The 25872-nt window shown below is 36.9% G+C and overlaps 1 protein-coding gene across 1 annotated transcript in view; it reads right to left on the reverse strand.

Moving 5' to 3' along the window:
• Nucleotides 1-900: 900 nt before the first annotated feature.
• SNX24 (sorting nexin 24) overlaps nucleotides 901-25872 on the reverse strand; it is a 91448-nt gene continuing 66476 nt past the window's right edge. The window contains exons 4-7 of the mRNA XM_066568980.1: nucleotides 8384-8478; nucleotides 7242-7274; nucleotides 6318-6382; nucleotides 901-1738 (exon numbers count right to left, since the gene is read on the reverse strand). Coding sequence (XP_066425077.1) covers nucleotides 1668-1738; nucleotides 6318-6382; nucleotides 7242-7274; nucleotides 8384-8478 — 264 coding nt within the window. The 3' untranslated portion in view covers nucleotides 901-1667. The remainder of the gene's footprint in view (nucleotides 1739-6317; nucleotides 6383-7241; nucleotides 7275-8383; nucleotides 8479-25872) is intronic.

The following is a 25872-nucleotide window of genomic DNA, read 5'->3' on the forward strand; positions in this document are numbered from 1 at the left end:
TCCTGAAGGAGCTTTGAGGTGTATCCAGAGCCTAAGTGATTCAGGGCAGAAGAGGCTGCTACAGCACAGAGCTTGTAGGTACCTATTGGCATTCCACTCACAAGGAAACAGGAAAAAACTGTGGGCAGGGATTTACCCTAGGTTCTTCATATCATTTGCTGTTAGAGGATGCTCCTGCTGGTTCTTCGTCCACAGCCCTGGGGCCTCTCCTGAAGGTAAATGCTGACACTCCTTTTCAGAGACCTGTGAAAGGACTACTGTCCTCTGCAAACAGAACTGGAGGAGAACTTGGCAAGGGCCTCTAAATTTGCCTAGGGCTAGGCAATCAGATTTCCATTTTGCCTCTGATCACTTTTCTTTCTAATAGCTGTTTAAAGTAAAATTCTCTGAAAAGCAGCTCTGGGAGCAGGGTTGGCAAGAAGAAGTGAGAATGCCTCAGTCTGCCAGTAGCTGAAAGCTCTCCTGGAGGCTGAGCTTACAGACCTCATAAAGTTACGGTACCTGAACAAGTGCTGCAGTCACAGGCCTACCTTTTTTTGAAGTCCCAGCTTTCCACTTTCTCCAGATGGCTTCCAAACACATTTACCAGTTAGAGCAACCTGTGTGTCTCCAGGATCTGATTTATGTTTGTGCCCAGCTTTGTCATTGCTGGTTTTGTGTAACATTCCCTTCTGCTGATGAGCCCAGTGACTTCCTCTGTGTTCCATTAACCTTAATTTTTTTCACCGAGACATACAGTTCTGTAAGGCTGCCATGTTCAGCTAAGAGCTTTAAATGAGCAGACACACAGGTATTTTCTCACACTTCTTGGGAAGACAGACATCTGTGAGACCCATCTCGGAGAACAGAATCTCAGAAAAATTTCAATAGAAAAATTTCACAAAAAAAACACTGAAGTGGTACAGTCATGTCCTAGTAATTTATTTTATAATGTCCAGCAGCACACATAAAAGTTTCCAGTTAAATCTGAACATACATATATATGTATCAGTTTTAGTTTGATCATAATAATATTCTTGCTTTAGTTTACCACAGATTTGTATGTTCTGTGACTTATAAAATGTTAATATATGGAATACAGTCAGCAAGTTGGTGTAGAAAGTAAACAAACACACAAGTTAGATGTCATAACTGAATGGAGATGTGCAAAAGCCATAGAGAAGCTCCTGGTAAGTAAAATAATTTAAACTGAAATCTAGAAAATTTCCTCAGAGAGTGCTGTGTGTTTCAGAATGTGAAAGCATGTTTCCAATTCTGCACACACTCTCTTCAGCACTTCTAATCCATCCAGTGCCAGCAATGGGTAATGTGCTGGGAAAAATCCTGGTGCAAAATGGTTAGTGTTTGCTTTAAGAGAAATTACAGAAATAATTAGTAAAACTTTTCTCTTCAAAGGTTAGCATAGTTCAGTGTATGACTTAGAACATTTAGTGTTAAACAGAGCATGTCAATATATAGAAAGTATAAATAACTTCAATACTGTTGTTTCCATATCTTTTTTAAAAGCAGCAACTGTAATGACAGTGATTTTATTTAAAAAGTCGTAATGCTTGAACTTAATCTGAGGTTGTGCCTCTTGCTTCTGAGCATAATTTTCACATCACAGAATTTTATTCCTGTTAATTCTATTAACCATGACTTCAGCTTCTTCTTGCCTCGTATTACTTCTACCTGGGCAGTAAGTGAGGATAAAATATTCCATGTAGAATGCCGTCTATAACTACATTTGGAAAGTCATCTGAAAAAAAAGGGAAAAAAAAAAGAAAGAAACTTACTTTCTTATCCATGTAAGTGCAATATAAATGTTTTTGTGAAACTTAACTAGGTAAGGCCTCATTTACTTTGGGTTACTGCATCACTCAACTGTTTATCCACGTTGGCGATGTGCTATTAGTAATGCTGTTTCAGCACTAAAGCCACTTTAGGGTAGCAGTGGGCATTGCATGAATGCGCTGCCAGATTTGTAGCTTATTGATTTAAAGGGATGTTCTAATACTTAAGGCTGCTAGACTCCAGCTCTTTATCTGAATCTTTTCTCACAAGGAAGATGGATTACACTGGCAATTCAGTTTCTAACAAAATCTCAATATACTTGAAGAAATTTCTAGATTACTACTGGGAATACTTCAAAGCTGTTTTTTGTATTGTGGTTTACAGCGATGTTTAGACGAAGACTTGAGGATGCCTGTACAAAAATGATTATTTGAGGGAAGAAATTTTCAGGTTGTCCAATCAACATAAAATGTTACATTACAAAATGTCATCCTACAGTACTTGATGGAAAAAATTCCCACTACTTTGTTGTCATGGATGCAGAGGAAACTGCCAGTTAATTTTCATGTTCCATTTGGCATGAAAGAATTGCCAGATAGAACACAATAATAGATCCATGTACATGGATATACACTGTTGAATTAAAAGATTTTTGAAATGCACCAACATCTAGGTTTTAATGAAGGATCTATTTAAATCACCAGACATTAAAACTAAGAATTTCTGATCACATCTTACAACCTTAAAATTGTTAGTATACTAGAAATGGATTTCCTGCTAAGAGTAGACGGTTCCTGATGTGGAACTCTCCACATGAAACAAAGCTTCAACCATCAGCCTACAGGTATTCACAAAGGAAAGATGCAACTTTTATAAAAATCATTAGTATGTGATAAATTAGATCACCTAATGTGGGTGGGAATTAGGGTTTGCCCCTAACTCTTTCACATAAATAATTTTGGAATTAAAAATACAGAACAAAGGTAGATTTGGACCCTATCAATGCAATCCTTATTGTCTTAAATGTGTTATTTCTTTGTTATTAATAAAGTGATTTCAGAATATTACAGATTTTATGAACATAGATACTTTAGGATGTTTTTAACCTCCCCTGTAAACAAGTTATGCATAATTCTACCCAGCTTCTCATAGTAAGACATAATTAGAAATGACTTGCTGATATTTTGAATCCATTAGTGTTTCCTCAAATCCTGTAAGATCATCTGTCCCAAATTACCCTGGCAGAATAACCCTATGCAGCTGTCATTAATGTTACCAAAATATACTTGTAAAGGTGATCAGATGCTTTCCTTGTAGATTAAATGATATCAGTTTTTATTGGTTCTTCTATAACATACAGTATATATAGGAAAATAAGGATTAATTTTCAAAATGATGCATCCTTACAACATTAGATTTAGGTGAGCCTTTTCTGCTTAAAAAATCAAGCATATCAATTTAAATGCAACTAAAATATACATATATATATATATATAAAACTTAAGTATAAACACAACAAAGCACAGTCTTGCAGATCTGTGACCCTTGCATGGCTTAAAGAACCATCAGAACAATTTTCAAACAACTGACAGTAAATGTAAGATCCCACTTTTTTAGCTTCCAAAGAATCATCTCCAGTTTGAAGCACATTAGGTTTTTCCTTTATTTTTTTTTGAGAACATTAATTTTTTCTTTCTCCCTATACCCTTACACAAAAAGTAATGTACACTTGGGCCCTCAGACTGTTAAATACATCTTGAAAAAGGGAATCTGAAAATCAATGAGGTTCGTAACTGTGCGTCTTATTTCTGGAAAAACTGTCTTGCAATTCAACAGTGCTTAAAGCCCAGTCACTAGAGTAATGGCAAGATTGTATTTTATAATGACAAGTCACAGTGCAATGACAGGGTAAAAATTTTCTTTGAGTATTATATTCCAGAAATAGTTTTTTATTTTGTTTAAAACTCACCCTGTTTCCTACTTATTGAAATACGTTAACACAGGCATCCCTGTATCCAGGAAAGACTTCTGATTGAAATTCACCTTCTTCAAAGACAGCATATAATAAATAGTTATTTGTTAACAGACACTTACTTTTGGTCGTAGGTTGAACAACCTTGGCTGTTTTTACAGAGAAGGAAATCAGAGTCTATCAAAGTAAGAACTAATCTGAGAGGGAAAATTTTAGAAAGCTCATCTATATTTTCTCTGTGCTGCAAACTAAAAACAAAGAAGAATAAAAGGCAATGCTAGTTTTGTAAAAACTTTGTTCCTTTCTAACTAGACTTGAGTCAACTAGTAGAGGCTCTAGACTCAGGACTTGGTTTTCTTCTTCCTTTTTTAAACCACAACTCACGTTCTAATTTGTGTTTTAATTCATTTAGTTAAAGATTGACTTGCAGCGAATTTGATGTTTTAGGGCTTTCAAATACAAAGAATATTCACCTGCCATATAAAATTCTAAATACGGTGGATCAAGGTCAGAAAATGCCTTGGCAAGAATCTGAAATGTCCTTTATATCATATGTCATTAATGAGGCCTACTCAATATATAAACATGTTACTCATTAGAAGAGGGCTTTATCTTAATGCTTTTTTGCATTACTTCAAAGAACAGTTACAAAATTCATTGGAAAGTTCTTAATGATTTCACAAAAAGGAGCCTTACTGAGAGTACACATTATGGAAGGGAGATAAATACCATCACAGAACTGCAGAATCTTGAAGTCTTAGAGCAAAATGTTACATGTGGGTTGGAAATACTAAGATCTGTCTCAGTTTTTTGGGATAACAGTATATGAAATCCATTTTCTCTCTTCAGAATGGTATGGAGTTACATGATGTTCATAATTTATACCAGGCTCTTGAGGAATCAAGTATATAATTAGGAGGAGCATTAAACACTAAGATTAAGACATGCAATGTGGCTCACTCGAAGAATTAGTATAGGCAGCATCTGGACCAAATTTTAAACAGAGGTTTCTCTGTGGGTGATTCTTCATTACTGTTGTCACTTGGGTCAGATGTGACCCTGTGCAATGACCCCCTTCCCTTACTGTGCTTTGGCTCATCGATTTTGTGATCTGCACTTCAGCCTCAAATGAACATTCAGTCTGTGAAATCAGACTAGTGCTAAGTCAAAGTAAAAGCTAAACAACCTTGTAATGTGTCTTCTGATGTGGACCTGAATCACACTGGACCTCTGTTGTCTGAGTTTCACTCTAGTTACATATTGGAGTTCAGTAAGTCTTCATAGGATCAATAGTGTTTGGCCCCACTACTAGCTAGCATGGTCGCTGCCTGCAAGAGAGACTGCTTAACCCTCTCAAAATATATGAGGTCATCCCTATGGTTGTGGTAAACAGCTTGAAAAAGCAGAACCACAGAACAGCTGCAGCTGGGAGATGACTGGAGGTGATCTGGTCCAAACCCCTGTTCAAGAAGGAGCATCTCCAGACAGTCGCCCAGGACCATGGCCATGCAGCTTCTGAGTGTCTCCAAGAGTGGAGACCCAACACCTCTCTGGACAGCCCGTGTCTGGGCTTGGGAAAATATTCCTTATGTTCTAGTCCTATCACTGGGCAGCACAGAAAAGAGATTGGCTTTGTCTTCCTTATGCCCTCCCCTCAAGGATTTAGAAACATCTTGAGAAAATATCAAGGAAGTACACTCCATTGTCTAGGGAAAGCAAAAAAGTGTTCTTTCCTAAATTTATTCTTAAAAAATTAATTAATTTTAAGGCAGTGTGAGATTTCCACACAGTATTTAGTGAAATGAAACAAAATGCCATATTAAAAAAAATTATGTGCAGTTCAGAGAGAAAATTCTCTTTTGAAAGCATATTACATTTTAAAAATAAAATATTTATTAGAAATAACACGTTCAAACAAGTAAAATGACAAAGCTAAGAGGAACCCACTCTGAAAATGGTACTTTTTTTCCCTGCACACATTGAATTTGAGACAGGGTAAATTCTCTGAATTATTAATTCAAAGAACTTTTTTATATTAAAAAAGAGTTTATAACAAATTCCAATGCTCTTTTGAATCACGTAAGTCTAATGTAAATGTCTTGTGAAATATATCAATTTAAGTACACTTTTTTCCCCATAAAGAGCTCCAGAGATTGTAAATGATAAGAAATAATAATAATTCAAATGGAAATACAAACATGCTTGCAGTAGACCAGCTGTTGTTTAGGGAAAAAACACTTACAAAGGACTGGGCCTCCAAGTTCAAGACCTTCAGACAAAACAGCCAAAGGGTCAACAACAAGAAAAGAAAAGCAGTGTTCTTCTTTTGATTTGAATTCTCAGTAGGTTTGCCTGAGAGAACAACTGGGGGGAAAATTCCACCCTTTTACAAATCACCCACCCCACTTAGTGTTTTAATGGTTTCTTATACAAGAACTATCGTTTTATTGGCAGGTTATTAGATTTTGGACCAGTGTCATTTGACTAGGCCAGTATTAATAATAATAATGTGGTTTATGCAGTGCAGGGTCAGATCAGTAAAGTGCTGTTAACAGATGACAGGTTTGATTACCGTTGGCCTTAGGCAAGACATATGGATCCCTTAGGAACAGCAGCACAGGCTGGTGGGACAGTTTGCTGGAAAGGTCAAGAACAGGGATGTCAGTATCAAGGGACAGCAAACAGACTGTTCTACAAACTAGCTTTGATAAAGTGAGGTGGTGGAGCTGCTGGGAGCCATGCAGTGTGGTTCCACACACCAGCGCTGCCCAGAAGGGCAGGCTCCATCTCCGGGAAGCAAAGCTCGCTGCTCCTCAGCCATACACTGAAACCCTCAATGTCAAGCTGGAGTAAAGGGGCTGCATCCAGGAGGACTGGCTTGCAGCTCTGAGACTTCCTGATACTGCTCTGTTCCCTGGCACGTGGTGTCATGCAGGCTACAAGACCACCTACAGCCCAGCTCCATAGGCTCTCCAGGCCACCAAGCTGACTCAAAATGCCGCCATGTTCTTACAGCCCCCAAAGCAGTTGCTGTATCCATCACTTGTCGACAGAAGCCCTTGAAAGCCCCCCATGCCTGACTCTCACCCTTAGCCATAGCACAGACAGCCTCCCCCAGCCCTCTCCACTCTGCTCTGTACATATACATTCCAAGTAGTGCCACCAGATGCAGATGAAGCTCTATCAAATGCATGGGGAAGAACCCAGATCTCTAATTCCTTCTGCTAAATCTTGCTACAAAAAATACATTCCCAGATATATTTCAGAGTTGGCAATGTTCTGTCAGTTTTGTAAAGAATTTCTCAACACTAGCATAAGGATGTTCAAGCCACACAAAAAATGGATAGATATAGCACAGCTGATGGTAATATTTAACAAATACAATTTTAATGCTAAACTACTAATTTGTTAACTGCAAGGAACAAATAAAGTAAATGGCAATAATTAAAGTAGTTTATTAATGAGGTGCCCTATAAAGAGTAGAAATCAAGCTCACCTAGATTCTTCAGATTCTGTTTCATCAAAAGAGCTGCAAGTAAAGTGACAGGAAGCTTTGGTTACAACAAAATTAATTTTACAATTAAAACCCCCAAATACTTTAAGAATCACCAAAGGGAGCAATTTGCTGGTCAGTGGCCACATAATGCCACATAAGGAAATGTACATGGGAGATTGTATAATTTTATAACACCACTATTTGAAAATGACAGCATCCATTTTACTGTAACAGATTAATTTCCATCAATCTATCTGTGAAGTGCTGAGGTGTAGTTCCACTGAGGATATTGGCTGATGTCATTAACTGCAAGTGAAAACTACAAGCCTGATAGCTTCTGAGTCACTCTGGACACTGCCCTGTGCCATAGAGACCTCCAAGGATAAAAGGGCCTCAAAATTATCTTCAGGTAAATTTGCCTTTTCACTACTATGGATCCAAACAGCCTGCCCCAAAGTGGAAAAGGGCCATGTGGCTTTCTGGGGAGCAGAATGGTAATGCTTCTGAACTATCAACCACATCATCTTACATAGCAAAATAAATTCTGCCTACAAAGCTCACAGCTGCAGATGGTAACAGAGCTTCCAGTTACACTGGTTTGGGTATTTCTGTAGCCCTTAAACTCATCGTCCCAAGATTCCCTTCTGCCATTGGCTAGGAGCCCCTCCCAGAGATGGGCAATCGGGTCACTGGGGTAATGTCATCAGAAAGGAAAAAGAACCTCATTTTTGAACACACAGAGTGAGATCATAAAATTATCATGGAATGATGCACTATTTTGTGCAGATACTATGATCATAAAACACATGCAAAGGCTTTCTATGCAATTTTACTAAGTGCTTATGAATATCTTACATTTCAGTAGATACTTCATGATCTACTAGAAAGTCATATTTTTCTCATCTAAGCTCTCCTTTGCTTTCCAAGAATATTACATAAACTTCCCTTCTGTTGTGAACATGCTGGATTTATTTTACGACCTTTTGGGGATACATAAACATACTTAACATTAGCCTAATGCCCATTTATTTTACAGTGTTAGAGTTGGCAGCAAGACCATTTTAAGTCAATGGAATTGCATCAGCACTGAGTGAATATGGGCCTTTTGGCCTCCATATATTTTTCAGTAAAGGAGAGCTTACCCACAGCTTTCTGCTTTTGGCAAGGTAGGTACATGACGAACATTCAAAAAATCGAGAAATATCTTAGGGAGCTCTTCATTTTCTAAAATGACTGTCTGTAAAAAAAAGGCACAATAGAAACCCAAGTTTAAAAAATATTTTAGATATTGCACAGTTCCATTCAAGCTACTAAAACAACACTTCTCTCTTGCAATACTTTTCAGTTCTCCATTTTTACACCTATTTTGGAATGCCTCATTTTGATAGGAAAACCACAGTTCTCGATGAATCACTTAGAAATACATTCAGCTTATGCTACTACATTCTTTTTCACCTGCCATCACTGGTGCCAACCTATATTCCTCTCAAGCAGAGATGTCTGACTCTGGAACTAAGTTACTGGCTTGCTCATTTGTGAATAAAGTTCTGTTTATTTAAAGTATAAAATAAAACAGCCTCAGCTTAGTGCTTTCATGTTCACCTCACAGAAGACTACCATCTTGTGAGCAGAAGAAGTCTTCACTTTGTGCAGTTTTATTAATGCACGTCTTGGTAAATGACAACAAGGGAAACCCCCTGCTTGGCTTGACCGGTCAGCTTACAATACACTCCATGTATCTGCCCTATGGCTCTGAATGACAAAGCTCTGACCACACAGCTGCTGGCCAGACTTGCCACATTCTTCCACAACCATGATACAACGGCCACATAATGCCCAGACTACATCCTCTGTTTTTTCCCTTGATGAGATGATCTATAGTTTTCACAAGGCAAAGAAAAACAGTTCATAAATTCAACCATCTCACCTGAAAGATAAAGCCCCTATTTCTTTATTGTTCATACTGACATGCATTCTGAAAACGTGTACTTCACAAGAAAAATTAAGCCATAAGCTTTCTTAAAGAGATTTTCTTCATAAAGGCCTGATCTGAAGTGAATGTATGTATGGAAGAAAATTCACTGGATTTAAAATTAAATTGACTCCTAGAAGCAAAGATTTCCATGTTCATTCTGCTCACTTTCCCACCCCATGATAGAAGAAATAAATATAGAGAAGAAACAAGTCTGGAAAGACACATTACTTTTACATTCAGAAGGTAACTTACTCCCACATGTGTATTCTTTTACATTACAATGTCACAAGGGAGGCAGTGGTATATAGAGGATAGCAGGATCACAAAAAAGAAAGGTTGGAAGAGACATCTAGAAGTCATCTAGATTTTATAGCAGATTTTATAGCAAATGGTTTGGTTATTTGTGTAAGGAAAACCTGCTCAATATTAAAATTACATAAGATGTAATGGACTTAAAAGCATTTAAAACCAGAAGTATTTGAGAAGTGGATATTTTTTTATTTTACATTTGCAAGTCTGAATTCAGAGGCTATACTTTCTTAACAGCTGAGGTCATCACTAAAATGTTTGAATAAAAGTTCAGCAAAAAATGCAGCTTTTGAACTTTTCTGTTCTAGATTTTAAGGGATATAACAAACAAGGAGGTCTAAGATGTTGGTAAGTGTTAAGCCTTTCAGTTCACCTTTATATGAAGATGCTGCATTAAAAATGCCACTCTGTTTGCATTCTGCAAAATCAGCACTCTGCTCCTGAAAAATTTATCCCATTCTGCATTCACGTTATGCACAAAAGAAGGTGTGGAGGTAGATGCATATTCAGAGAGTGTGTGAATTGCATAGAAATGTGTATGGCTGGCTCAAATAAAACCATCTTGCTAATTATATGCGATGAGGAACTGCAAAAAGTTGTAGACAGATGTTTAAGGGCATCCAGTGCTTATGTGCAACTTCATACATAAACTCTTGACAGCTTTTTCTAAAAGCTGAGCTGCCTGCTGAGGCTGCTGAATGGAGCAGGGAAGAACAGAAGGATACACCATTTTATAAAAGGAAAACTATTGACAGGTCTTACAAGCTTATTTGCTTCTACTTCCACTCACTTGAGATTAATATCTTATTCTATTTTGGTTTGGGTTTTTTTTTCCCCCCACAACATGTATCAAGTCAACCCAAGCTCTGCTAATCCTGGCCTGACCACATAGCTTTCACAAAAAAATGTAAGCAAATAGTATCCATTTTAGTCTGTTAAACCATACAGTTTGTTAGTGGTCAATAACTCTGCTTTAGTGATCACTAAACTTGAAAATGTAGAATTTGAAGAGAAGCAAAGGCAATTTTGCACTGCACTGTATTTGTACACCACCTCTGCTGATTGGGAATATTGTCATTTCCAGAATTTTATGAAGGAAGGAATGACTGCATTGACCAAAGGAGGATTTTGCAAGTGATGTAATATAATGTGACATGGATTTTTAAGCATTAAAAATAAAAATATGAAGTTTACAAGTTAATTATACTAATAGGTGGCAAATTATCTTCTGGCTTGACTTTATTGGCTTTGATTCAACAAGGGGCAAGGACATAATCTTGCGATTTAAAATACACAGTGGAAACCAAAGGAGAGGAGAAAAAAAAGCACCTGATAACAACAACAACAACAACAAAACTAAACTAAACCAAAGAAAAGCCAACAAAAAACCACACAAGCCCCAAATCAAACAAACCAACCAATACCAAAATAAAACCTCTAGAAGCACCAACCAGCCACAATGGATTAGGCGTGTGCATATAGAAAAAAAAAATTGAAGCATTCTCACCTTCCTATTTAAGTTAAGAAAAATTGTTCTTAAATCAGAAATGTTATTATAATTGGCTTAAGTTACCCGGAACAACCCATAACACAAGAGAAAACCTGTAAGAAATCCATATTTTGCAAACCTGACCATCTTTACATAATAAGTGTGCAGAAAAGGAACCAGCAGGTAGTTTCTGTACCATTACCTATAATTTGTGATTTAATATGCTCAACTGCAGCATTTGTTCAAGTGAATATATGATATTGGCTTGTAGGCATGACTAGCTATCTTGTTTGCTCTGCCATCAGAAACTGAAAGATAAATATTTTCAAAGAAATAAAAACTCACACTTAGTTCTTTGTAATGTGAATTTTTGTTGCATCCAAATTCTATCAAGATCATAGCAATGAATTTCAAATATGGGCCCCAGAGTGCTAAGGAAGCTAATTTAAGAAAAAATCTGCAGGATGTGTATTTCCTTCCTAAATGAAATAAAACTCCCTCTTCCCCCAAAACTAAACCTAATACAACCTCTAGCAAGTGATTTGGGAAGTGACTCCAGAAATACATTTTTCAACTCATTGATTTCAGCTGAACTAAAAGTGCCATATTTTCTTAGAAAATTGTAAAGGGTATTTATCTCTTACTGTCACACTTTAATGAACTACTCTGTGCTTCAGGAGAAAAACCCACAACACAACACAACACAAGGGAAAGTCTGATGTTTACATCAGTAGAAATGTCTTTTTCATTGGAAGGGTGCAATTATTATTATGTAAGACAAATCATAAAATCCCCGATTTTTCTACCTTATCAGTTTCATAAAATCATGTTCCCTAAGGATGTCATTGATTAGTTGCACATGTTCTTTCAGTGACATCTGAAATACTTAATTGTCGGTTATCTTTTCTCCTTCAGTAAGTAAAATATAGTCACAAAATTGCAAAGGGACTTGTTCTGCCTTAACCTTAGCTAGATGCCATCATGCAGTGGAAAACAGTGCTAAAATATCACAGGATAATGCTCTCCAACAAGGGAGACATATAAACAGCATAATGATTTCCCATGAGTTTCCTTTTTAGAAAATTGTCACTAAAGCCAGGGTAAATGGTGACATATCTTCACAGAGGACACTGTGAAATCGAACACTGGCATTCTAGTTAGGCCCAAACCTACTCATCAGCCAATTATAACAGTAACTGAACATCTCTCTGAAAACCTGAGCAAGACCACTTTGCTAACCTTCAGAGATCATGCCACAGATATGCATAATTCTCTATTATTATTATTATTATTATTATTATTATTATTATTATTATTATTGTTATTATTACTATTATTATTGTTATTATTATTCTTGCTGGTTTTAATAAAGAAATATTTAAAAATCAATTTCTTACAGACATCTATCACACTTTCTTGAGGTTGCTGGAAGAACTGTGGGAAAGGGACAAAAGAGAGTGGGAGCTGAGTTACAGGGTTTTTACAGACTTTTCTATTCAGTCGGGTTTAGTTTGAAAGGCTGTACTGTTAGGGTGAAAAAGTTCACGACAGTTTTTCCTCTCTTCACAGGGAAAGATGCTTCACAATACCTAATTCAGTGGTGCAGCTAAAATGGGGGAAAAGAAAATCAATACATTCCAGCTACAGTAAGTAGGCTGGAGTGTCAGTCTCCACTGGGACCAAAATCCACATCTTTTAGAACATTTTAGAGTCTATATTCTTCTATTAACCTGCTTTTCCTCAACTGCTTTACACAGTCCCATGAAATGATAAAAAGGTTATCAAAAGAACACATTAGCTAAAAACCAAGTAGACAAAGGAACCAGACTTGAATGATTAAGCTTTTCTTTTTTAAAGTAATAGCAGATACAATCATGTTTTATAATATCCATTGTGAAGAACTATGAAGAAACTCACTCCCTTGTTCAGTGAGGCTTGTTAGAGGTTATTAACTGGGATTAATTCTAAAAAGAATTTCCACTTTTCATTACTACCACAAGTATTTACATATGTAAGAATAGAATAAGGTTATCAAACGTGCTTAAAAACCTGTATAAAGTTTCAAGAAACATGCAAATACATGTACAGCAACATAGAAGTGATGCTCCATATTAAGCACCAGCTAATTAACACTCCCACACTGTGTATCAAAGGGAAGTCAACAGTAAGAGTGACATCCATGCAGTGGAGCTTGAAAGGGAAAAAATACTGACCATAGGGATTATAAGACAAAATACATCCAATGAAGATCCAGAAGTTCCAACTGAACTATCTGAAAGATAATGTAAAGTCACAAGAGTTTAAAAAAAAGAAGGACAGAGGGGAATTGCACCTCTGAACCTCAAGACTGGAGGATACTTCCTGTGAGCTTGAAACTCCCCTCGTATCTCATGAGTGACAAATCCATCTATCATAGTCATCTCAAGCTATGCAAAGGATAAATTAGATGAAAGGGAAGCCCAATAGTTTAAATGACTACTGGATCATCAGTGAAAATCTGTGTGCAGAAATTCATGACAGTGCCTATAACTTACACTCCAAGACAGTTTACTGATTTTTGTTTAAAAATAGGTCTAAAGATGAGAGCATTTTAGATAGAAAGGTAGTTGAAAACACAGTTACAGTTCCAACTAATATTTAACTAATAAGTGCAGACTTGTGGTTAAGTCTACAAATATAACCCATTTCATGTGAAAATAAAATATTGAATTTTTTTCCAGAAAACTGGGAACATAATTTAGTGGGAGCAAACAGTGAACTTCTCTTCAGTAAAAGAGGAGACTAGTCCTTGAAAGATTAGAAACAAAGTGCAAGAACGGTTCCTTTGAAAAATACAAATGAAAGTAAGCGGTCAATACAATTTCCAGAGACACTGCTCAAAGGATTGGAGGTTAAGACAAAGCTGGATGAGAAATGAAGAAATCAACAGAGCGAAAGGAAAAGAAACAGGCAGAAAGGAAAAAAAAGGGCAGGCCAAGTTAATGACGTTATAAAAACTTAGCTGGAATAAGAAAGGCTTTTAAAAATAAGTGACAGGAAAAAGTAATACAAAGAGTAAATATATCCACTAATGACAATATTAGATGCTGATTTCAAAATGTGTAAATTGAAGTATTTTTCAGAAGTAATTGACCACTGGGGACATGAAAAATTAACAAGTAATAAAGACAGTGTGAATAGTGGTGGTGATTACAAACAGGTGCAGGAATATCTTAGATAACTCTCTCTCTCTCTCTATATATATATATATATATATAAATCAGTAGATCCAGAAAATATAGGAAAATACAGAAATTCTAGGAAGATACAGAAATTATGTAGTTAGGCTTGGAAAAGTTCTCTCAAGAGTACAGGGGAAGAAGGCTTATAAAAAAGCAACCATATTTACTATTACCATACACAGTAGATTACAGTACTGTTTTCTAAAAGCTTAAAAGAACTAAATACAAATATGCTATCATTAAAAAAAGCCCCGCTGAACATTCAGGAGAAGCAAGGTGCCTCGTTTACCCAGTCCCTCTCCCAGGGCAAGATCCAACAGGCAGTGCCATGGAGCACCAGGATGCTCACCTGAGACAGGCAGCATCTGAGACCTCTTACACAGCCCCCCAGACCAACAGAGTCACTGGTAAATGCCAGAATTTCCTCATAGAACACTCTAGGTACAAACCAGCCACAAGAAGGGCCTGCACACAGCACAATTCATATCACCAGAAGTGCATGTATTTTCCCTGTTCACGAAGTTTCTGCTGTTCACTACCAGAGCTTTATGAGACATCACTTATCTATAAAATACATTTTGGAAAACATAAAGGAAAAAGATCACCAAGACAAATAGAGAAAAAAGAAAAAGAAAGATAAGAAGCGTAACAAATGTAGTTGCAAATTATAACACCAGGGAAATTTCAAAATTGATAGGTTTTTGCTTTCTGTCAGTCAGGTACTGCCCTCCTTCTATGCTGATCCTTGTGCATCAGGGAGAAGGTTGTATGGGAAAAAGAAGCAAAACCCTGCAACAGATCTGACCAGGTAATTAAATACTATCATAAATACACAATCTACTTTAAAGTGGAAATGTCAGTTCTACATTTTTCAAATTTGTAAGTCCTAACCTTCTTCCTCTAAATATCAGGGCTTAGTGTACATCCCCGTCTACTTAATATGTGACAACCCTCTTAGAATTATAGACTTATTTAGGTGGGAAAAGGTCTTTAAGACCAACCCTTACCCAGCACTGCTGAATCCATCACTAAATCAAGTTCCTAAGTGCCATGTCTATGTCTTTTAAATAAATACCTCTAGGGATGGTGACTCAACTACTTCCCTGGACAACTTGTTCCAATGCTTGACAACCTGTTCCTTAAAGGAATTTTCCCTCACATCAGATCTAAACCTCCCCTGCCTAAGTAGAGGCCATTTCCTCTTATCCTGCCACTTCTTATCTGAGAGAGGAGACCAACATCCATTCTGCCACAACCTCCTTTCATGTAGTTGTATAGTGATCAGGTCCCCCCTGAGAAAAAATTTCTCTGGGCTAAATCTGCCCAGCTCCCTCAGCTTTTCCCTAGAGACTTGTGCTCCAGACCCTTCACCAGCTCCACTGCCCTTCTCTGGACATGCTCCAGTGCCTCAATGTCCTTCTTGAATTGAGGGGCTCAGATCTGAATGCAGGATTCAAGGTATGATTGTGATTCAAGGTGTCACCAGTGTCCAGTACAGCGGGAAAATCCCTGCCCTGCTCCTGCTGGCCACACTATTGTGGACACAGGCCAGGATGCCATTGGCCTTCTTGGCCACCTGGGCACAGCTGGCTCATGTTCAGCTGCTTGTCAACCAGCACACCCAGGTCCTTTTCTGCTGTGTAGCTTTCCAGCCTCTCTGCCCCCAGCTGTACCACTGCAGGTGGCTGTAACAACCCAAGGGCAGGACACAGATCTTCGCCTTATTGAACCTCAACCAACTGGCCTCAGCCCATCAATCCAGCCTGTCCAGATCCCTCTGCAGAGCCTTCCTACCTTCCAGCAGATCAACACTGCTACCCAACTTAGTGTCATCTGCAAACTGACACAGGGTGCACTTGATCCCCACATCCAGATCATGGATAAAGACTTTACACAGGGTGAGCCTTAGGGATCAGCACTTGTGAGTGGCCAGGAGCTGGATGTAACTCCATTTGCCTCCACTCTCTGGGCCTGGCTGTTCAGCAAAGAGTATGTCTGTTCTAGACACGAGCAGCCGTTGTGAAGCATCAGCATTCATCACTGTCAGATGTAAACTCAGAATACCCACCATACACTTCCATTTTCCCTTTTTTTTGGATCCTCATCAAAGCATTTCCATAGTTGAGATCATAAAACACACAGAAAGGTATTTACTTTTAACAGTAATACGTCAGCCGGAGCACAGTATTCCTTCAAAGAAAACTTATTCATTTCTGGATTAACAATGGTGTATAACATCTTGTTTATATCTGCTTTAGAACCAGAGAACTAAAAAATTACAGCAATAATGATGACGATGATGACAGTAACAACAATAGTAATAGTAATAATAATAATGATGATGGCAATAGAGTACCATGAGAGAACTAGGCATTAAAGTGATATGCCTGCAGCAGGAAGATAGCAATAACAATAAGGAGTAGAATTATTGGCAACAAAGATATACACATGTGAATGGAAACATATCACAGAACTGCTGTGACTGAAACAGGGAGACTCTGGATAGATGGTTACTGACTATAAAGTACAACAGAGGAAACAGACCCTGTTTCAACAAACCACCCCCCCGTCCCCCCCCCACCAAAAGCCTTAAGGCAAACTCAGCAAAGATAAATAAGTTGTTACAAGATCCTTGCAAAGATAAATAAGTTGTTATAAGATAGGTTAGGAGAACACTGCTCTGAGTGATGCATACTGGAAAAATGAAACAAAACAATGATGGACCTTAGAACGCCATTAGCGACTGGGGGAGTGAGTTGCTGATGTCTATAATAGCATTTTCACTTCTTTTTAGTGTCATGAGGAATCTCCCACAGCTCTAACTCATTTTGCTGGCTTTGCTCAGAACAAGGGAAGAGACAGATGTTTGGTAAGGTCTGAGGAACTTATTTATGAAAACAAGTCTTGCTTTCCACAAGAATGACAATTTCATGCAAATCTTGTATCAAAATTTAAAAGTCATCTGAGCGTGATTTTCTCATCTGCATTATTTCTACAAGATACTGTAACAAAAATGCTATTCAACTCTACAATAACTTCTTATTTTGTATCTCTGACATTTTCTTGTCAGATGTTTTGGGTCAGGGTAAACTCTTGAGAAATGATTCTACATTCCCTTTGAAACTAATTAGACTAAGCAGCAGGTACCCACTCCGAAGTCCAAACAACAGAATGTAGAAAGCCCAGGGAATTCACTTCACCTGGGGTTAATGAACTCAATTGTGTCATTTTTGCAGAGGTAAAACAGGGGTAACATAGCTTGCAAAATATATTTAGACTTACATAGTGGTGTTTTTTGGGTTTTGTTTGTTAGTTTTGAGTGTTGGTAGCCCTTTCAGCACAAAACACAATGTTGAATAAGTACTCCAGGCTGTTTTGTAATGTTGGAAGTGTAGTTACAATGAAATTGGCAAGCTTTATTTTAAAAATTCTGAAGCTTACTTAAACTTTAGTCAACAAGAAAATACATGCTGTGTGCGAGATATTTACTTACCTTAATTAGCAAAAGAAAGGTAAAAAATCTGTGTCTAGGGCTGAGTTTTTTGGTTGGGTTTTTTTTTGTCTGAATAGTTAATATACTAACAATTTACTTTGATACCTTGATTCTGTATTTGAGGGGTGATTGCTAACCATGGCAAAGAAGCACAGAGTATATTGTGACCACTGACAAACTCTGAAATGGAGAAAACAAAGAAAACTGGAGTCAGTGCTAACAGTACAGATAGACATCACAGGTATAGAACTAGAATATGAATGTATTTGTTTAAATTTGTGAAAGCAAAGGGCTTTCTCCTAGCAAGAGAAAACCCTGTTTTAAAACACACACTTACCAATGTTCTTTATATTAACTTCTGTTTGTAAACATTCTTATGTTTCAAACATTTCCATAGCCCCACAAGAGAGCAAGACCAAATCAACTTAGAACAATGCAATAAATGCTGTGCTGATAGTATTAGCAATTGATTAAAAAACATCTGTTTTCCTTGCTTTGAAAAACACTCATAAGGAATGTCTACTATGTATTGGAGCCAACAGGTTAAAGTCAAAGATACAAACAATGTCTTCTTGCCTGCTTATGCTATAGAAACATCATAAGAAATGGTCAAGATGTAATGACATATGTGTGACATAATATGGATATTAAAAAAGCATAAGACAGCATTTCATAAATTACACAAGCAGACTGAAATCAATGTCAGAGAGAATAGAAGTACATTTTTAACAGATGCTGATATGCATGTTTAAATTAAATTCTTGATAAGTAATTAATTCTGCTCTCTAATAACTAACTCTGCATGACAATGTTTTGCCAGGGTCATAACTCAGTCATTATTTTCATTAAAAAGAAACACAATACAAAAGAAATAGAGGACGGTAGAGCAGTCATAATGGAGTAAATTATTTAATTTTATTTTCCTAAATAATCTAAGAACAGGAAAATGCTCAAGACTGTCCAAAAGCAACGGTAAGCATTTCTTGCAGTAAGTCACTGCAGAATAGTCAGGTGAGCAAGAAAGGCTTTAATATGTAACACTTGTCCAGTTTTGTCACCACGAGTCTGAATTTAGCTCTCACACTACAACACTTGTGGATCTTGACAGATGGGTTATTTCTGTGTGAAAAGAGACTGATCAAGGACTGTACCCTGATCCTCAATATCACCCACTAAACTACTCTTTCAGGAATAAGACTACAAATTAACTAAAATGTTTTGTCTTAGAACAAACATGCCTATACTGTATTTGCTGACATCCTTTTCTATCACATATCTGCATTTTTTTAAAATCTGCCAAAGAATTAGAGATCTTGTTCATGCCAAAATTCCGCATTAAATATCCCTCCACATATATTTTCAGAGAAAGCTGACTTTGTCATGCCTGCATGTCCTCCATTACAGGAGAGATCCAGCAGTAAATTATTAAATTCTGTATTCTTCAGTTAAATTACCTGTTTGCATAATCAATCCCAACACATTGCAGTATGATTTTGTCTTGCTGATGAATCAACAGTCTTTACACAGATAGGACCAAACATGTATAAATCAAAAAACCACAGCAGTTAAGACTAGTGGTGTGGAGCCTGTGATGCTAAATTCTGGTTATTTTTAAAATCCTAAGTACTTGCTTGCTCATGGATTCAATCTGCATCAGGAATTAATGTCATCAGAACTGCCAGAACTGGACAAAGTAATTCCTTCCTCTGCAAACACAGAACTCCTGCTTTTTGTTCACACAGGACTTCCCTGTTTTTCTTGCAAAAAACCCACAACCCTAAAACAACCCTCATAACCCTCCATCCTTCCTTTTTTCACTCCTGCCACCCTGGCAAAAAAACCTCACCTCTCTTTCAGAAAAATGAGCATGCCTTGTTACATGCTGCTCTGTAACTATAGGAGCAAATCAATAGCAGCTGAATGCCATCTGCTTCGGGCAGCAGAACAGCACCAAAAGTGTGAGCAATGCATCTTCCCTTATTGAAAGGTTATTTTATGCAAGTAAACAATTCATCGTCTTCTTGCACGCTTGATGCTCATTTACCACTTTTGATCAATAAAATATGCAAAACAACAAAAAAATTGAATCCTAAGAGTAGTTCTGATGCCAGTGTGATAGGTAATCAATACCAGGTCTCTGTTCAGTAAGGGAGCCAGTAGGGTAACTCCTTTATTGTATGAACCCAGGAGAAAGTGTGGAAATGTGTCTCATACCTATAAAATGCAATAAAAGAGTGAACATCACAACTTCTATCCTGGAAATTAAAAAAAAATAAAATAAAAAGTAGAGCCACTATTTTAGTTGTGTTTTCCCCCTAACTATGCAAACATTACTAATGTCAACTTGCTTGATAATTTCTTGCAAAGAATCAGCTGTGGTGTTGCTAGAGCTCCACTATCATTACACAGATATTTGGTTAAATTGTAGTCATTACAATTGGACAACAAACCCTCTTCCTTCTGAAGCTGCTCTACCTTATTAAGCCTCAGTTTTCAATGTATTTATGGTTCAGGTGAACTCAGTTTTTCTGTTAAAAACAAACTGCTATGGGAATTTCTTCTGCACAGTGTTTCTTTTAGTCAGACCACAAACTGCCTTATTACATTAAGCCTCTTGACAATTGATTCAAGTAGAATACTTCTCTCCCAACAAAGAAAACAACATCATTTTTACAGATACTGCAGAACAAAACCTCCAATTTAAACAGTTTCCTAAAATAACATAAAATACTTGAAATAACAGCTGCTACCCACAAATGCTCTCTAGTTTAGTGTACCAGATATCCTAACATTAAAAAAAATTTAAAATTACTCTCTCATTTGAAGAGCAATTTTACGGATTGTATCACAAAGCCACAAGTTAAGCGGCACACTCTGTATTCTGATCTGCACTTCACACCAAATTCTCTTCAATCTTGTTTCCTGCATATTTCTAGAAACACAATTATTTGGGTATGTGACCTTTACATACATGTGGTTATTTGAACTGAAAAAAAAGCTTGATATTCTTCTGTAGAAGAGTATCTTATGCTTCCATTTAAGAAAACTAATCAGTACAATTTTCAAAAAAAAAACCAAAACCAAAAAACCTTGATTTTTTAAATATTTGCAATGCAAAGACATTTTCCAATGCACAGGCTTTGAGAAAAGTTCTATTAAAGTAAAACCAAGAAATACTGAATAAAACTCTATTTCACCATAAGATTATAACCAAACAACTTGTAGTCAAGCAGCAGTACTTCTACATAGGAAAGGCAAAAAAAAATCTCTCATTAGCAGTTCAGTTTTCATTATTATTGCAAAAAGAAGGCAACTGGAAGAACAAATCTGCAAATCAGCGTGTATAGAATTTTTAAGGTAATTACTGGTAATTAAAAAAGAACATATTCACACATGTGGAAAAAGTCCTTCTGAACAATCAATGAAACTTAATGAATATAAGATAGATTTGGGATTAGGATTTATTTAAATCTGTGAATTAGAGGCAGGTTTATAAGCGACAGTTCAAAATTTTTCTTTTATTACCTTATAAGACCCCAAACATTTGTAGTGGTAACAAGCAACCGCTCCTTCTGTATAATGTAGCTTGGATTGTGTTCCTCCTGCATCCCTTCTTCAAAAATGCTTATGAGTTTATATGAACCTCAATATATGGCTTGCACACATTTATAGAAGCCAAAACAACTTTGATCAAATTAATAATACAGAACATAGTAGTGAAAGTGCAGTAGCTTGGAGTCAATGACCCAACTAGCAGCAAGGGTATAATTTAAAGTCAGAAATTTCCAGTGCATGCACCGTTAGCCACAGTGAACCTGTTACTGCTCTAAAGGGAATTGTTTGCCTCTTATTAGATTTTCTACAGCACAGCCATAAGTGATAAATGTACTGCTGTACTCACTGTCAAGTTAATCAATGCTGCCAAAGTTTTGTTGACCTAACAGTAATCCATAAAGTGAGCGGCATTTTCTCTATCCCTATGACATCTCGGTCCTCAGTGGGGATACAAATCTTACAACAGCTTCTCAAAAAGAAAAAAAACAAAAACAAAGCAAAGCAGGGGGAAAAAAGATATTTTCAAAATTCTGTCTTTAAATTAGCAGACTGTGAGAATGCCTTCTCTGACAAATTGCTTAAAAATGATGGCAATACAATGGAATCAGTTTAGATGGCTAAAATACTAGCAAATGGATGACTTCATGGAGGATAGAGCCTTGCCTACTAAAGAGAAGTAAAAAACAGCTTCATGAGTCTTTCACAGAAACAGTTGTGAACACGATTTACATGTAACTATAGATTAGTGCACTGGTTGGAACAGAACACATTGCAGCAATTCTGAAGACAGTAATGTGAAAACAATAATAAAAAATCACCACCAATAAAACTTGTCTATTGCTGTGTCTAGCTGTAATTCACAGTCCATGCGTGGCATCACCACTAGAAAGAAGAAAAAATCAGGAAACAATCCCTGGTAGAACAAGCTACTCTATAAACAAACTGCTGCCATATTCTCACAAGCAATAATAGACGTATGAAATATGAATTGCCATTGATTTTTCTTCTAGAGGTCACTCTGCTCCATGTTTTACACAGTCTAGGCATTTATTTGGGTGGCAAACTGACAAGTTTTTACAGAATTAACAGAGCGATGTAATCCTTGCTCAATCACAGGTACTTCATTATGGTTCTATTCCTTGACACTTGTCCCTCCCAAAACTCACCAGCAAGAGAGTCTTTCATAAAGGTGAGGAATGATGCAATTACTTGTGAAAAGACACATGCTAACTTGGTCAGTGAATGCTTATTCACCTTTCTGTGCTGATGGCACACAAGTGGCATCAGCTGGAAGCCTGTACTTGTCACACCATAGCAATTCTGTGAACAATGTTCTGATTTGGTTAAAAACTGTCCACATTCTTCTTATTGAAAGAGGGATAACTTCTCCAAAACAGAGAAAAAATATTGCAATTTAGCCTGCTAACAGAAGCAGAAGAGTTATCTGTATTTCTGTTAAAAATTATCATAACATTAGAATGCCGCAAGAATTCCAAGATGTTCTCTATAAATCCCGTATTTTTGATGCTATATTCTCACTTAGCAACTACTTGATGTTCCTCACTCAGCAACCAGAGAACTACTTAATTATGGTCAGTAAACTCCACAAATGAGGCTGAAATTGAGTATCACAGATTAATGAATCATACATATATTCTGGCATTTTAGACAGCAATCTTCCTTATTTCTATTACTCACTTTGGCACAAATATATGGTCTCCATGTTTTCCATACAAGAAGAATTCGTAAAAAAACGCTGTGTTGCACCTTTTCTTCCCAGTGGTTATTATTTCTCTGAAGACTCTAATTTACTTTTTAAGAAAGTTGTGGCATCTGAAGCTAGGTAAAAGTGTTATTTAAGTCACACCTCGTGGTGCTTCAATGAAAAGGCAACACAGTACTATATACAGTGGTACAGAAAGATTAATCAAACTCTAGACTCCACGATGAGCAAACAAAAGTGAGTATGCCACCAGATGTGGATGTACTGTAACAGTTCAGAAAGGATTTATAGTAGATCTGAAATCCACAAAACACCTATCATTGTTGACTGGCCACAGAGATGACCTTCGATACATGATCATCAGAAGACAATACTAAACTGACATGTAGATTGAATTGAATAAGATTGAATAAAGTCAAAGGGAAAAAATTAAATATCAGGGGGAAAAAGAAACAGAGCAAAAAAAGGTTGAAAGATGGAGAGCTGAAAGAATCTGAAGTTGATAGAATCTGCTATAGATTTAAAAAAAGATAATATGGTGGTTATAACTGGCAAATATGCTACAGGAAATATAATTTACATGTCTCCATATACACAGTAACAAACCCATCAGTCTAGTCTGATGATAGACTTCTCTCTGACTTCCTTGGTGAACATCACTGCTCTGTAAAACTGGGCAAAAATAATTGACATTAATTTCTGTAAAGAAGTTTCGATTATTTTTGGAATTTTTTGCCACTTAAAATTTGGGTTGAGATGTAAAGCCTGGCTGCTGGACCTCTTCACTGAAATGCTATCTATACTTTTACATTAATAATACAATTCCTGAGTTTCTGCATTGAACCCAGTTATCAAGAGCCTCCTACAACATTAGAAGGCAAATTTGTCATAAAACCTGCTAATCTTTATTTCCAATACTATGAAAAGACCCCAATATTCTGTGGTAACTTACTCTTGCAGTACCTGTTCTTGTAATTCCAGCACTTAAAACTGGATAACTAATTCAGGTCACATAATTAAACTTGCCTGAATTTGATTAATTATAAAAAAATTCCCCCTGTAAGGCAGGTAGGCACTACTGCATGGCATTTAAATACAACATCATTACAGAAACACAAATTGCTTCTTAACTGTGAAGTTATACAACTGCTGCTGTTCAAAACTATTAGCACATATCATTGCTTGACCTTGACTGAGTCCAAATACACAGAGAAACGTCTGATGGGATAATGTGGAGATGGCTGCTTAATTGCTGCTGGTTGCAAGACTGCAGACTCTGAATTCTGTGCATGGTCTTTGTTCCTCCATACTCTCCTGTGGCTTTGTGGGTGCTTTTCTTTATGAGTGTTACATCAGGAACCTTTCCCACTAAACTATGTGCGAGAGCTGGATCCCACAGTGAAAGTGCACTTGAAGATGTGGATGCCTCGACATCCAAAGAAACTAAGAGAAGTTTCACCTGTCTAATTTCTTCATCATTTTTGGGAGATAATCTGAGTTTTTCAGAATCCAGCATTAAGGGGAAGCTGCTCAGAAGACCATGGTTACACAGAATACAACTGTGATCTTATTCAGGTGTGACTTGCCAGCAAGGATACAAAGGAAAATACTGTAAATTACCTGTATTCAAAGTTCTGTGTCTGTTAAAGCATGTATGTTATCATCAGTTCATGAGCTGCTATGACAGCATACTATCATGGTTATGAATGTTGAATTCCTCTAATGATGATGATATTCGAGAAATAAAAAAATATGAAGCTCAAAAAATGGAGGATGAACTCTCCCAGTCAGATACACATAAGTGGAATGACATTTTCTCAGAAGGTTTTATTGGGAAAGTTATCACTGACCTTTTCATTTTCCTAGAATAGATGTACCCAGTGGGTTGCAACAGCATAAGAAATACGATTTTTATCCAACCATTTTAAAACTGTAATTCTGCAAAAGTAGACTCCAGCTACATTGCTGCTGTAAAGGCCAGAGATGCACCACACAAACTGATGCTCTAAGAGAGAAGTTTTAAAAGTTGTGGCAGCTGGTATATTTGTGCTGTCAATTTATGGGAATGATGCCAACACACAGAGCAGCAATACAACTTGCCTAGCCAAGGTAGTTCTACAAAAACTGAAGAAATCAGTCTATTTCATGTGCCCACTTCTTGATGGAGTAGATTACTCCAAAGCAGAGTATACAAAGCAATTATCAACAAGCAAAAAAACTCGTAAAACAATTTTAAAGGTATTTATACTAGAAGCCTATAAGTTTATTTCAATATCTAAGGTGACAGAGAGACTTTCTCCTCATGATGATGTGTGTTATCAAAATGCTGACACCAGCATTCAGGTGCTTTTTCTGTTTTGTCATTAAGAGAAACATCCAGAGGATGCAGAATGATGTTTGCACCATGTGGACCACTGCAATTTGGCATGCACAGGCAGCTGGAAGAAAGGAACACCCATCCAAAAGGTCTAGATATATAGGAACACAAACCTGTACTAAAAGGGAATCAAAATACAGTGTGTAAGCTGAGTCTCTACCAAATACAGGAGTTACTGATTATTAACATAAGCAACGCACACTTGGAGATTACTGTGTCTACAAACACAAGTGCTGAAGTATATGCAGGGCTTTCTTATGCTTTAGAATAAATCTTGTGATGTTTCTGAATTGTATGACCTGTGTTTCTTCCATATCTTTTATTTCTGTATCACATATAAAATTTTCCTTTGTGCTTAGTGGCTACTCTCAACTCAGTTTTGCTGCATCAGTGCTTCTTACTGCTTTACGTAAAATTTGCATTCATTGATAATGTTGGTTCAGCCTGTTATACTGAGCTTTGAACTAATTGCTCTCAATTAATCTGTTC

The sequence above is a fragment of the Molothrus aeneus genome, chromosome Z (genome assembly GCF_037042795.1).
Source record: "Molothrus aeneus isolate 106 chromosome Z, BPBGC_Maene_1.0, whole genome shotgun sequence".
Classification (NCBI taxonomy): Eukaryota; Metazoa; Chordata; class Aves; order Passeriformes; family Icteridae; genus Molothrus; species Molothrus aeneus.